We start from the raw sequence: 13,775 nt of genomic DNA on the forward strand, positions 1-13,775 counted from the left end.
GAGGGCACAGACACAAGACCAAGAACAAAGAACTCACACCCAAAACTTCCCTCCACCCAGATTTGAAAAAGTCTTGTTTCCTGATTGGTCCTCTGGTCAGGTGTTTCAGGTTACTGGTGTTACCCCTTTACAGGTAAAGGAACATTAACCCTTAGCTATCTGTTTATGACAAAGGCAAAGCAAGAAAAACAGTCAGAATTATAACCTTTCTACTCTTCAATACAAAGACACTGATTCTCTGTACAATGCGGCAGGGCAGAGGGATACACAAACCACTCATAAAAGGTTACCCAGTATCAGATTCTCTTCTGCCATTCACAGTTTAGCTTAGGCACCAGTCTCTCAAGTTACCGAATAAAGTCCTCAATAAAATTGCTGTTGCTATCCTTCTGAATGTCTATCTTAAATGCATCTTTATAAAAACTCTCAATTCATTTGAAATGTGAGAAAGCAAAAGATGACTGAAATTTTGTGTGGAATAAAGAGTTGGCCTTCTAGTCCCGAGCTGCATAATATTAGTAGCATATTTTACCTCAGTTTTATATCTTGGGGGTTCTTCTTAATTTAGAAGACTTAGCTAGCTCTCTTCTTCTAGGACAACTTTGACTCAATTAAGTAAAAGGTACAGTTCCAAGCCATTACTTAGTATTTACATGGTACCATGAAGAAAAGGATAGTGTTAACTCAACACTTTTGATGTATATAACCATTTCTAAAAATTTTGGAGTACTGATGTTTTGGAGTTTTTAACCAGGGGAACTTCTCTCTCTCTCACTCTTTCCCTAACTTTATTAAATCCATTATGATATTTATTGTAATAAGTAACACTGTGTTACCACTTCAGTTTGAACCCTGGAGAGAAGTACATATTTAGTACAGGCCCTCTGACATCATTCAAAAGCACAGTGGATACTAAAATCCCCACCAGATCACTTCAATACAGTATACTTGCCAAAAAAGTTGCTGACTCTATTCTTCCTGTTCTATTCTGCTGTTGAGAAGGCATCAGCATTTTTTCAACACACGGTAACAACTTCAGAGGAGTGCTATACAGTGGAACTAATAAAAGCAAACCCCTATTAAATTGCATTATTCAAGTACAAAGTATAGAAAGCGTGAAGTCCTGACAAACCCAATTAAGCAAGAATCACAATTGAAAAGCTAAGATAGCACTGGTTATGAGTTCTCAGGTAATTCTAGAAAGTAAGGTCTTAAAAATTACTACCCATCTTAAATTCATCAAGGACCTGAACCTGCTCCCATTGAAGTCATGATCAGCCACCAATAGGTCAAGGATGGAAAACTGGTTGGTTAATTGTTTTTCCTTAAATACATATGTCCTTAAAAGCATTATAGCTACCCAAATGTGTGTAGTTGCAAATGAGATTAGTTTGTGTAGTGGTTTTCAGAATGTGCATCCCATACCTCAATTTAGTATCTCGAAAGTTACATAAGTGATTCACTGGGAATTCTACAATTGCCAAAATAAGGTTGATGAATATACAAAAGCACACACGTCTTCCTGATACTGACAAGTAAATGGTGGAATTGAATTAAATGCCACAAACGTGGAAGGACAAAAATGTATAAGTCACAGCCACAGAGAATAAATTATAAGCTTTTCCTGGAAGGTTACTGTTGGTACACAGCAAACATTAAAATAAATTTTTCACATAAAGAAAAAATAGTTATCTTTTTTCATTTTGCAGATTAGACACTAGAACTGAACAAACCTTAAAACTGAAGGCTCAGTCCTCAGCAGTGCCCAGTAAGGGATGGAAACAGCTGAGAGAGGAGTCATAAAAACTATTTGTAACACCCTCAACCCAGGTCTGGTTCTATAACATCCCTGGAGACACAAAAAAGGGCTGAGGATCTGGCCCAGAAACTGTTTCCTACTTAGTAAACCAAACATCCTCCATATATTTCTCCTTCCATCCAGACCCCAACTCATTGAAAGACTCCAGCCAATAGTCACAGAACCAGGCAAAGCAGGGACTGCTGCATGAGAGGAAGCACATAAAATGGGGCCCAGGACCACTCCTCCCCCCAGCAGGCCCCTGGACCCAGAACTGTGAAGGGGATTCCCTACACACACACACTGGAGAACCTAGTACCCTGGCAGTGTTTCCCATTCCCTTTACCATGTGGCCTTGGGTGAGAACTGGAGAGGAGACAGCAGGAAACCCCAGCTGGTAGGAAGGGGAGCAGCCAAAGCACTAAAAGCAGGGACCTCTGGACAGTCCAGTCAAAACTAGAATGTTCTGAGAGTGACCTTCCTTGCTCCCTGCTGAGTGGTTGTTTATTCCAGCCCTCTAACTCTCTTTCCTTCAGTCTTTGCAGCTCAGCTTCACTCCACACCTGCCCCTTCTAACACTCTCTTCCCTTGCCCTTTCCCTCACTTCTCTTTCCTCCTCTTTTTTATTTCCATTTAGCTTATCTCCTCCTAAGTAAACCCACCCTATAAAAAAATAGCTAATAATAATATATGGAGATATACCTATCTCACAGAACTGGAAGGGAGATTCTGAAGGGTCAATCAAGTCCAGCCCCCTGCCTTCACTAGCAGGACCAAGTACTGATTTTGCCCCAGATTCCTAAGTGGCACTCTCAAAGATTGAACTCACAACCCTGGGTTTAGCAGGTCAATGCTCAAACCACTGAGCTATCCCTCCCGCTGTAGAACTAATGTTTGCTGCCATCACATTGTTCCTCTGCCTGTGTTAGACTCTTTCCTCTACCCTGTGCCTGTCTTGTCTATTTTAGACAATATGATCTCATTGTTTCTCTGTACTCCCCCTAGGGTTGCAAACTTAATAATATTTAAAAACTCGACACTTCAAAAGTAGTGCCAGAGCCTCCCCTGCCCAGCTTCTTCCCCGAGACCCTATCTCCATCCACTTTTCTTTGGTTTTCCCTGCACCCAGTTGCTCGCTGCTTTTCCCCTCCCATTCCCCTGCCTGGGTCAGGAAGGACTCGCCTGCTTTGCCGGGGCTGGGAACTGAAACTACTGAACACAAGTAGGAGGTGGCCTTGGCTGAGTAGGGGCTCACGTTGGTGATGACTCGATGCCTTCCCACCTGTGGTAACCAGACTGTGTGTCTGGTCCCCTTTTCGACCGGGTGTTCCGGTCAAAAACGGGGTGCCTGGCCAACCTAACTCCCCCGTCTTTCTGTATCCATCTCTCTCTTGTTCTATACTTAGGTTGTAAGGTTTTTGTTCTGTTTGAACAGAACCCTGGCACAGTGAGATTCTGATCCATTACCGGAGTTCCCATGCACTATGATAATAGCTGCTTGCTTTGTTTACTTCATTGTATTTGATGGAATTTTTTCTTCTTCCACCTTGCACAGCAGAGAAGTCATCTGGTCAGCCATCCTTCCCCCTCAACCTATAATCTCTGGGGAAGAAATCCTGGAGCACAGAAACTTCAGGCCAAATGGTTCCTTCATGCAGTGGGAGTCCTCTCAGAGCTATTGCACCCTTCCGAAATGTGGTACTCTAGGTCTAAAACAACATATTCTGCAGAGTTGTTATATTCTTTCATGCCATAATAGCCTTTCACCTAACGTAAGCAATCATCTCAACTAAATTTCAGTGCACTACTAAAAAGACAGGCAGTATTTTTGTTTTTATTAGAGGAGATAAAATAAACATACATATTCTCTCCCATGCAAACCAAAATATAATACATGTCAAAGTACATGATGAATGCCTTTATAATTATGATGAGTGTTCATAAGCATCTGAGCTAAAACCAGTACATTTATATATCTTTGAAGATGGTCGTAACAAGTGTTCCAATATTAAAAAAAAGCAGAGGTTTCTGCCTATACTATATGGAACAATCAGAATTTTAGTAGTTAATTGTATACACTTAGCTACTTTAACAGAAGTTCCCAAGTAACGGAAATGAAAGCACAATGGAACAGATTTTTTTGTAACATGAGTAGACTTCTATTTTGAAGTAAAAAATTAAATCCTAAAAAGCAGCTTTAAGCAAAACACAGGAGATAGTATATCACTCAATTTTAGATTATTTTGAGTGGAAAACAACAACTGTAAAGAAATTAACACACTTACTCTCTTAGGTTTTCACAAAATTTCAATGCTTTTATTTCTAGACAAAAAGGCCTTTACTGTATTAGTACCCATAAACTTTCATAATCTGATTTTGTGTTCTATATCAGTGGCTCTCAACCCTTCCAGACTACTGTACCCCTTTCAGGAATATGATATGTCTTTTGTACCCCCAAGTTTTACCTCACTAAAAAACTACTTGCTTACACAATCAGAAATAAAAATACAAGTGTTACAACACATTAAGCAATTTTTCAGTAACACTTCCTCATTTTTACCATATAATTATAAAATAAATCAATTGGAATATAAATATTATACTTACAATTCAATATGTAGTACATAGAGCAGTATAAATAAGTCATTGTATGCAATTTTAGTTTGTTCTGAATTCTCTAGTGCTTTTTATGAAGCCTGTTATAAAATTAGTCAAATCTCTACATGAATTGATGTACCCCCTGGAAGACCTCCAAGTACCTCCAGGGGTACACGTACCCCTGGTTGAGAACCACTGAGCTAGGACATACCAATTGTAATTAAAAGCTTTATTTTAAAATTCATTTAACATTTTACACATGGCAAGAAACATCTCACCATGTAAACTTTTGGATCAGTACATTCAGTAAAGTGGAGGCTGCTTTCAGCACTCCACAAGCAGACACGCTTTCAGTATAACATATAAGTGGCTGTAAAACTTTCCAGCATTTTCTCAAATCCATACCAGCAAAAAACAGATGAAGTTACATAAAAATTATGTCTATTACAAAAGACTAGTCAGTAGCTTTATCATGCAAGACACAGAACATCAAAGAAATTTGTCCCGAAATCATCAGATGATTTCAACTCCATTAGGGGGAAAAATATATTTGATTACACATCCCTGATAAACTGTTCTTTTTACACTTTACACACACTTAGATCAGTAGCTGTTTCTAGCTGTTTAGTGTGCCTTTCCAGTTATTCTTCATCATAATAAAACATGTATATACAGAGTTCAGTGGTTTGAGCACTGGCCTGCTAAACTCAGGGTTGTGAGTTCTGATCCTTGAGGGGGCCATTTAGGGAATTGAGGTAAAAATCTGTCTGGGGATTAATCCTGCTTTGAGCAGGGGGTTGGACTAGATGACCTCCTGAGGTCCCTTCCAACCCTAATACTCCATGATTTGTTTCATTTAGCATAAAACCACTAAAAAAAACCCATCGTGGATTAAACATGTACTAGAATGAATAAACATGTCAAGAACTTGTCTAGAAAAGGGTAAAAAAATCTTTTAAATGATGGTGTATGCATTTATAAATTTCTGATTCTATCTGAATCACTTTAAAACTATTTTTAAAGATATCTGGTGGCAGATTAGTGCCACATAATCCCTTCCCCCCCCCCCGACTTTTTTTTTTTTTAAACAATCACTTAAGAAAAGGACAATTTCTGAAGATTTTGCTGGTACAAACATATCACTACACAAAACAAAAACCAAAATTCAACTCCCACAGAATCACTTTGTTTATAGAACAAAGTGCATACTAAATCCTCCAATTAAAAAACAGTAAAGTAGTTGCAGCGTTTTTTAACCCACCTTCCCACAGCAGGAAATTAATCCCTCCAGGGCGATGCAAACAAACTTCAAAGAGAAGATTATACTCAGACACTAGTACTGTACAATATAACGTTTATGGTTAAATTTGTTCATATTTTCTGACACTGGAAAAACAGATCAGAAGTGCAGGATGAAATGGCAAATGAAATTTAATGTGGATAAATGTAAAGAAATGCACACTGGAAAAAATAACCCCAACTATACATACAGTATGATGGGGGCTAATTTAGCTACAAGTAAGGAAAAAGATCTTGGAGTCATCGTGGATAGTTCTCTGAAGATGTCCATGCAGTGTGCAGAGGTGATCAAAAAAGCAAACAGGATGTTAGGAATCATTAAAAAGGGGATAGAGAATAAGACTGAGAATATACTATTGCCCTTATATAAATCGATGGTACTGCCACATCTCGAATACTGCATACAGATGTGGTCTCCTCATCTCAAAAAAGTTATACTGGCACTAGAAAAGGTTCAGAAAAGGGCAACTAAAATGATTAGGGGTTTGGAACGGGTCCCATATGAAGAAAGATTAAAGAGGCTACGACTCTTCAGCTTGGAAGACAGGAGCCTAAGGGGGGATATGATAGAGGTACATAAAATCATGAGTGATGCAGAGAAAGTGGATAAGGAAAAGTTATTTACTTATTCTCATAATACAAGAACTAGGGGTCACCAAATGAAATTAACAGGCAACAGGATTAAAACAAATACAAGGAAGAAGTTCTTCACACAGCACACAATCAACTTGTGGAACTCCTTACCTGAGGAGGTTGTGAAGGCTAGGACTATAACAGCGTTTAAAAGAGATCTGGATAAATTTATAGTGGTTAAATCCATTAATGGCTATTAGCCAGGATGGGTAAGGAATGGTAACCCTAGCCTCTGTTTGTCAGAGGATGGAGATGGATGGCAGGAGAGAGATCACTTGATCGTTACCTGTTAGGTCCACTCCCTCTGGGGCACCTGGCATTGGCCATTGTCGATAGACAGGATACTGGGCTAGATAGACCTTTGGTCTGACCCAGTACGGCCGTTCTTATGTTCTTAGGAACAAGTTATAAAATGGAATCCTTGCACTTATGTCAAATGGCAGAGAGAGTGGATTATATAGCAGTAGGACACACCAACACTGTACTCTATTTAAACTCTTTTGGACAGGAAAAATAAATGGCAGTAAAAAGAAAAAATGAAAGCTATTTGGTCTTCATGGATTATAATTCATAATTTGGTATTTGTTGATTGGTGGTAACTGGAGATGAGTGGCTTCCTATTGGTACACTCCTAAAAATCCCAGCCACCTTCAGGCTCATCATACTCCACCTAGCTACATGTTTGCTCATGTCTGCTCACTCCAGGAAGGACCTCAAGGAGATGTTACTCCAGGAAGCGTTGACCAATCAGAGTAGCCTGATTTTGACATCTCTCCTTTTCACATCACTTATCAGACGGCCCGCCAGAAAATGACTGCATAAACAGAGTGCTATGAACTAGTTCCAAAATTAAGAATTTCAACCTTGGCTTTCCCTGCCTGCTGTCAATCTTTCTTAAGTTTAAGAAAAAATAGTTAAATCATCTAACTATATCAACATCTGTGTTTTGGTGATTATGGTATTTTTCTGAAATACTCATGAAACATTTTTGCCTGAAGAATACTATGTGGAAAAAACTGCCTGGACTATTTGGACATGAAGTAACATTTGATAATGAAAAGTCACAATCAAACCATTTTACAACTATTTTCTAAGTCTTATTACTTCTTTGAAGAGAAAACATTGGAGGAAGGAAGAGAGTAGACTTGGTCAGTGTATTAACAAGAGGAAGGAGAAAGCTGCCTCGTGGGAAATGCTATCCAGAAGGTCTGTAAAACCTTCAATTTCTGCTTACTGTATTACTTGTAACAGCAGATAAAAAATGTTCCTAATTTAATGTTTACATTGATGGTGCCATTTTAATCTTCACAACATCCCTGTGAAGTAAACATTATCCCCAGTTTATGAGGCAAACTCAGGCAGAAAAGTTAAAGGACTTGCCCAAGACCATGAAGTGACTAAAAGGCAGGATTAAAACTCAGGATTTCCTAACTCCTAATCCTGTTCTTAAAGTTTTAGAGGATTCAACCTGTAAAAATCCAAGACTAAAACTGTATACCGTCGTAACATGCTCCCTTACGTTTTTGGAAAATATTTTAGTGTTTGCATCACTACTGTAGATTATATTATATGATCTCTGAAAAAGTTTTACATAAAAAATAAATAGAATTCAAATGCAAACTTGTACCTGCTCCAATGCTGCTTGTCCCTGGACAGGTCACTTCAACATACACTTCAAATGTTGTTTCCGGGTTTTGTCTGAAACAGAATGATATATCACACACATTAACAACACTTCCAGAATATGGAGTTGAACAACAGCCTTGGGGAAAAGCAGCTTTTCAAATGCACACAGACATTAACAATGGTCACTTCACAAATGTAAAACTTGCCATGCCAGATCTGATCAATGGTTCTTCTCCCAGTACCCAGGTTCCCACAGTGGTCAGTACCTGTATTTTATTGTTTCACACAGCATTTATAAAAGCAAAAAACAGATCATATTGGGCTTGATTTACTCTGCTGTTTTATATAATTAGATGAATAATATATCTTAAGATGTCAATCAGATCACATCTTTCCACCTTACGCACAAAGGTGATATTGGTTTCAACCATTATTTTAAAGTGGTGTTTTCAAAAGGTGCCTAAGAAAGTTAAGCAACTAACTCCCATCGAAAAATCAATAGGAATTAACCTACTGGAATTACGTGCCTATTTAAACCTCCTTCTTAATATATAACTAATCTACAACTGTAGGTATTAAAGAGATCGATCCAATGTCCGCCAACCTGAAGGGATTATACTTTAATGGAAAAGTAGAAAAAGATAAAACTCTATGCATTTTAAGATAACAATGCAGAGAGCTCTGCTTATTTCTTTGGATTGTAGCACTCCAGTTCTGGGTCATAAGTAGTCAACTTGATTATCAGGTGGAGACGTACCAAAGCAATTAACTGCAAATTCTGCTTATTCATCCATTTTACAGAAAAGAAAATCAAATACCTTTTTCACTTAACTAAACTGAAAGCAGAGCACTACACTGAGGGAATGGGGAGAAGTAACCTAAATTCACATTCTGATACTGTGGCCTTCAGTTTCAACCTCATGGTACCTATTCGGTCAGCAGAAAAAGCAGAATTCAAGGTGGGGGGGAACTAAGGTCATTTTGTGCAGACATCTCAGAAAACATCTAAAGGAAAGAGGCAAATTCAGTACAGTACAGACAGTTAATTACAAAGGTTTTTAAAGAGATAAGAGCAATAATGTAAATTCCTGTTTAATGACCTCTGTTGCCAATGGACTTGCCTTGCCTTCCTGCACCTATCAACGCAGTTACTGTTTAATTATCATAACTATTTGCTAATCTTCTAATTCTATTTTCAATTTAGCTAAATGTATCTTAGTATTTCAAAAAAGAGTTATAAGTAGCACATAACTGGAGAGAATTATACTTTTTTTAAATTGAAAAAGGCAAATTAAAACAAGGAGAAAATGAGGGGAAAAGTATCCATATGCTGGTAAAGAAGAAAATATGTATTAAAAAAACTACCCAAAGTTCTTTCTCCAACTGAAAAAAAACTGTAAAGGATGGACATAACAGTCTCTCTGTTCAACTACCAACTACAGCTGCAGTCTGACTAGTAAACAGTGAATTGGTAATGTCGAACTAGAACCCTGGCATAGAGTCGGAGAGGGTCTTCATTTATAATAGTATTTTAAATAGTCTACATAATCCATCACCTCCATGGCATTGGTTCCTACTTGCACTAGGTCCAGAGGGGTAAGGGGGAACCTTATCATCTGAAGACTGTTTTCTTCTCCATTTCAATTCCATAGAATTGATTAGTTTAATTGGAGTTTAAATGCTGATGTGCTACAGACTGGGCAGAGAATCTTCCTATTTTGTTTGCTATCTTAATACATTGTTAAGAGAATTTATTAACAGGCAAGATTTTAACCCTGAAGGGCTGAAAAGTGTGAAAAATTGAGAGAGCTGCCAAAACATGTGAAGTAAAGTCCTGAGGTTAATGGTGCTGTTATCGAATGACAGCCAAATCCCATTATGCATCTAAACATGAGTTCTAGGAAAACGACACCTGCAATTTCCCAGATTCTTAATTTCTTATTCACAACAATAAAAAAATAACCAGACATGACATAAAACATACCTGGCATACATCTTCTGTAAAAATTAATGCAAGTGAAATGACCAACTCCCTGTCCAAAGCGCTGAAAATAGATCTCACAGGGAGCAGGCAAATACCATAACAAGTACTGCAAAAGGAATTAAAAGGTACAATTTTTAAAATTACTTTCCTGAACTTAACTTCCTTTAGCAACTCCAATGATTGTTTTGACCCAATTAAGGTGGCAGCATCATAGTCTGTACTCTATATCTATTCAATTACCAAAGTAAATACTATCCCATAGAGCTTGAGTGCACGACAACTTTTCTTGTGGACTTTCTGGCAAAAATGCTGTATTGGGCAAGGACTACTTTTCTCTGCCAAATGGGTCCTATTCTCGTACAGATTTCTTTTTGATCTCCAGAGACTTCATTAATTCTGTAATTGACTCTTCCATTAATACAACTGCTGTCTCAGATCATGTCCCTATAAAATAGCAACAGACCCAGGTAACAAACAGCCATGTAGATGGAGATTTTATTTTTCATTTCTATTACATTCCATTTCAGAATTATAATGGAGAAATAAATTGGCCTGTTCCTGGAGGCAAACAAACCCTCAACATCTTCTAGCAGCTGTTGTAGGAGACACTCAAGGACTGTTTGAGGAGTAGATTTATAAGTTTTGCATCTGCCAGGAAGAGAGATCATGGAGAAAATATAATAGCCATTTAGAAAAAACTAAAAGAGCTTTATTTGTTTTATGCCACAGCCCCATTTCCAGATTTGCTGCAATCTGATGAATCGTAGATATTCATTTAACAAGCTGCACTCGGCACAGTCTGAATTCATCCTATTTTGACTCAGGCAGGACTTCTGGGAATTGGGTCAAAGAGCTGGCAAGTTGCTGGCATACCACCTAAGACAAAAGACATGGCCATCCATGATAAGAGCAACAAAAATCATTAAAGATCTAGAAAACTTGAACTATGAGGGAAGATTGAAAAAATTGGTTTGTTTAGTCTGAAAAAGAGACGACTGAGAGAAGACATGATAGCCATTTCCAAGTACATAAAAGGTTGTTACAAAGAAGAGGGAGAAGAATTGTTCTTCTTAACTTCTGAGGATACGACAAGAAGCAATGGGCTTAAATTGCAGCAAGGGAAGTTTCTGTTGGACATTAGGAAAAACTTCCTGTCAGGGTGGTTAAGCACTGGAATAAATTGCCTAGGGAAGTTGTGGAATCTCCATCACTGAAGATTTTTAAGAGCAGGTTAGACAAATACTTGTCAGGGATGGTCTAGATAATACTTAGTCCTGCCATGAGTGCAGGGGACTGGACTAGATGACCTCTCAAGGTCCTTCCAGTCCTATGATTCTATAAACATGGTAAATTATGGACATCAACTAATCCTAATAATGAAGCGTTCTTTAATTTCTATAAACTTATGTACAACACCCCTCCACAGATGCTTTGAATCATTATTTTTAAAAACATTACATACCGCAAATTACTGTAGCCTAGCACAGAAACCATGACACACCCCTAACGGAGGATGAGTTAATTGAGGTTTAAGAACACGCAAGTGTGGAAAGCCCCCAGGCCAGATGACTTAGCTACCTCCTTGATCTTCTGTCTGACAAGATGTTTAAAAGTGTAATGAGTCACTCCTAGAGGACAACCTTCCTTCTACACTGAGGGAAGCCCTAATATCAGTTATTCCTAAACCAGGGAGAGATGCCACAATCAGTGTTCCCTCTCATTTTCCCCATACATGTGCAGAATGAATTTTCTTATGTGCACCAATATGGAGGTGATGTGTCACACATCACCTCCATATTGATGCACATAACAAAAGTCACGTGGCGGGACGGGATCGAGGTATTCCAAGTGTGGGAAGGGGCTCAGTGCTGGGGCGGAGGGGGGGAGGTGAGGGCTCTCAGGTGGGGCCAGAGATGAAGGGTTTGGGGTGCAGGCTGCCCCAGGACTACAGCAAGGAGAGAGAACTCCCTCCCCAGCAGCACCTGGGCTGGGGGGAGGGGAGGTGCCTCTCCCCACTATGGCAGCTTTGGAGCTGGGGCCGTGAGATAGGCACCTCTTCCCCGGCTGGTCCAAACTGGATTGGGGCTGGGGTGCCTCTTCCCCATACCCAGCCTGTCCTGGCTGCGGACAGGGGAGGGGCATCTCTCCCCTGGCCGCAGCAGGTCCTGGGCTGGAGAAGTACCATCTCTCCCCGCCACAGCCCTGAGCACCTGCACTTAATAGGCTGCTGTGTGGCCGTGCAGCTTAGAGGGAACTTAGGCCACATTATGTTTCAATTTCACTTATTAATAGTGACATCAATTTATTGGCAAAAGTTCCAGAGATGAGACTGGAGAAGGTTTAAGGTTCTATCATACACCCAAATCAAGTCGGGTATGTCAGAGGCTGTCATGACAACTTACTGGCATTATAGCAGTGAAGTAAGATGACCCTGAGCCATATTAGCCTTAGATGCAGAAAAGGCTTTTGATAGAGTACACTGGAGAAATATGTTTTATACTCTACAAAAATTTGGATTTGGACTCATATTTAGTTCCTGAATACAATCATTATATTCTCACCCAACCTCTCATATCACAACCAATAATGTGACCTTAGACACTTTCAGTCTCTTCTGGGATACCACTCAAGGGTGCCCACTGACTCCACTACTTATTTATTTGGTTCTTGGGCCCCTGACAATAGCTACCTGGGCTCATCCAGATATTCAAGACATACAACTTGGTTCCATGGAGCATAAATTGATGTTATATGTAGATGATGCCCTTCTGTACATATCTAAACCAGAAACCACAATTCCAGGCCTCCTATCAGTAATTCAAAAATTCAGAGCAATATTTGGTTACAAAATAAACAGGGAAAAATCAATGGCGTTACTGTTGCAGAGAGGTGTTGTCAAGATCTTGGTGAATAGGAAGGCATCTGTTTTCCTAGATTCACTGAGGTTCACGGAATGTTGCAGCAGTTCAGTGTATCGGCAAGAGAATGATGTTAGACAGGACAGGTAGCCATGATGTTGGAGTCACTGTATTCATCTGGGTATTCACAAGTCATGTGTGACTGCACCTGCTCAATACTGGTGCACAATATTCAGCTACTGAATATACAAGTGCTATTGTAGATGTTCGCAGCACTGATGCTGGTACACCCCAGTTTGTACCTGCTAGTTTTTGGATTATGTTGGCTCTCGTTTTTATCTTTGCAGCTACCTTTTCAGGATTATCATAGAAGGAGAGGGTGCGATCGAGTTTCACTCCGAGATAGGTTGGAACGTAATCATGTTGCACATTTTTACCACAGAAAGCTACTTTCACTGTGTTTTTGGCACCCTTATTATCAAGATGAAATGCGCTTATTACTCTTTTTTCCAGGGTTTGGTTTGAGCCTCCATTTCTGAAAATATTGTTCCATATTTTGGAGGTCCTCATTTAATGCTTTCTCAATGTCATGGAGATTTGATGGGTGGATTGTCATGGCAAGATCATCTGCATATCCAACTTCCTTGATGTAGTTGGAGGTATGTCACATACATATATATTTAAAAAGTTGGTGCAAGTACAGAGCCTCGTGGTTGCCCGTTGTTTATGATACAGGGTGAGCTGCTCTCATGACCCAGGTACACCCACAGGCGTCTGTTACTCAGTATGGTCCACAGCAGGTGAAGTGTTTGGTAGCAAGGTATAATTTTAGCAAGTTTCAGCATCAGGCCCTAATCCATACAGTACCATACACACATGACAGGTCAACAAATACTGTGCCAATCTTTAGGGGGTTTTTTTGATAGCCAGCCTCAATGTGAGTTGTGAGTGCCAGAACCTGGTCACAACAACTACATTT

At 39.3% G+C, this 13,775-nt stretch overlaps 1 protein-coding gene across 5 annotated transcripts in view; it reads right to left on the reverse strand.

Annotated features, from left to right (window-relative positions):
• DENND1A (DENN domain containing 1A) overlaps positions 1-13,775 on the reverse strand; it is a 363,245-nt gene that overhangs the window by 335,765 nt on the left and 13,705 nt on the right. For all 5 annotated transcript variants that reach the window (XM_030535509.1, XM_030535510.1, XM_030535511.1 and 2 more), the window contains exon 2: positions 7,956-8,026. In XM_030535509.1, the coding sequence (XP_030391369.1) occupies positions 7,956-8,026 (71 nt within the window). The remainder of the gene's footprint in view (positions 1-7,955; positions 8,027-13,775) is intronic.

The sequence above is a fragment of the Gopherus evgoodei genome, chromosome 16 (genome assembly GCF_007399415.2).
Source record: "Gopherus evgoodei ecotype Sinaloan lineage chromosome 16, rGopEvg1_v1.p, whole genome shotgun sequence".
NCBI classification, from domain to species: Eukaryota; Metazoa; Chordata; order Testudines; family Testudinidae; genus Gopherus; species Gopherus evgoodei.